We start from the raw sequence: 1,584 nt of genomic DNA on the forward strand, positions 1-1,584 counted from the left end.
AACCTATCAGTCGGCACGGAATGGAAACTGTACCATCCAAACTGAGACAGTTGGCAAAAATCGACAAAATCCCTAAAAAAATCGTCGCATTAAGACCTTAATATTTAAACTTGTTTTTGCTCAGATCGTTATCTTGATGACTGCGAGTCGATGTATATCAACGAGTGGGAGCATGTGGCCTCCAAACAATCATTCAGATATGTGTTTCAGAAAAATGAGGAAAAGTTCGACTATACCCGGCACAGAAAAGTAAGTGTTTTCAAGTTTCACATTTCTCTATTTGGTGGCAAATCTCAAAGAATTGCATGTGAAAGTTTTAACTGTTGTTAAGCAAGTGTAGGCATGTCGGTTTGTGCAAAATATGGGGAAGGGAGTAGTGCTCTCTCCACCAGAGTAACCGCTTGAGTTGTGTATTGCATTAATCGTTCGATTTCTAGCTGTACTTTATCACACCGGAAAAGGCCAGGGAGAAGTTTGCCACCTCTTCGAACGTTGATCCAGATTTAATCCAGGTTCGACATGAATTTTTCCAACACTCAACGGGCATATTTCACACTGCGCGTAAAGATTCCAGGAAAAAAAAGGTATTGCTCTATTGGCCGAAACTTTTTATCCATTAATGCGTTCTTCCGTTTCTTAGGTTCTGAAATACTTTCGTTCTCTGGGCCGTTCGACCAGTAGTGACTCTGAAGAACGTTCAGCGCGCGATGCTTCTAAAACCCTTTTGGACAGGGATGACTCAGCTCCAGGTAAAATCAGCGGTTGAAACTTACCGACTTTCTATGTAATATTGATTGGTAATTGATGGATGATCCAGAGCCAGAGATACCTAAAGGGGATAAAGCGAATCCGATCTACTGCAGTACCGTCTATGTAAAGGAGACCATGCCTGATTGCAGAATCGATGAACTCCGACGATGGTCTGAAAAAATTAAGAAATCCAAATGGCCAAAGAAGTACTTACTGCTGCGTAACAAGACTTTATATTTCGTGAAGGACCACTCTCATATGATGAAGTACTACCTGATGGAGAACGAGCAATTCGCACTTGTGGTGAGTAACTTTTTCAAAAATATGCTGATTTTTATCTAAAAAGTTTCGGTTTTTTGGACGCGTTGTGTAGAAAAAGTTTTAAAATCGAGCACGTTTCGATTTCTAGTCATCCTCAGTCGGTTTCTGAGTAATTTGCCATTAGCCATTTGCTTGGAATTAAACATTTATTTACTTAGAAACAAGACAAGTTGAACTAAAGACTGTCTTTTGCCAGCATTCTTTGAAGTAAAGTCCATTTGTTTAGTGCGGAAAATTTCGAACTTATTTCGCATAAACTTTTCTGCATTCGAGTACGTTTCGATTTGCAGTCATCCTCAGGCGGTTTCTGAGGAATTTTCGATTAGCCGTTTGTTTGGAATTAAAAATGTATCTACTTAGAAGCAAGTTGAACTAAAGAGTGGGTTATTCCAATATTGTTTGAAGAAAAGTCCATTTGTTTAGTGCGGAACATTTCGAACTTACTTAGTAAAAACTTTTCTGCGTTCGAGCACGTTTCGGTTTATAATGATCCTCAGACGGTTTTTGAGGAAT

The 1,584-nt window shown here is 39.3% G+C and overlaps 1 protein-coding gene across 3 annotated transcripts in view; it reads left to right on the forward strand.

Annotated features, from left to right (window-relative positions):
* LOC109546393 overlaps nt 1–1,584 on the forward strand; it is a 90,658-nt gene that overhangs the window by 7,882 nt on the left and 81,192 nt on the right. For all 3 annotated transcript variants that reach the window (XM_048662669.1, XM_048662667.1, XM_048662668.1), the window contains exons 6-9: nt 125–249; nt 438–584; nt 641–749; nt 818–1,053. In XM_048662669.1, the coding sequence (XP_048518626.1) occupies nt 125–249; nt 438–584; nt 641–749; nt 818–1,053 (617 nt within the window). The remainder of the gene's footprint in view (nt 1–124; nt 250–437; nt 585–640; nt 750–817; nt 1,054–1,584) is intronic.

This window comes from Dendroctonus ponderosae, unplaced genomic scaffold, assembly GCF_020466585.1.
Source record: "Dendroctonus ponderosae isolate FM_Combo_2020 unplaced genomic scaffold, Dpon_F_20191213v2 Dpon_F_20191213_11, whole genome shotgun sequence".
In the NCBI taxonomy this organism is placed as follows: Eukaryota; Metazoa; Arthropoda; class Insecta; order Coleoptera; family Curculionidae; genus Dendroctonus; species Dendroctonus ponderosae.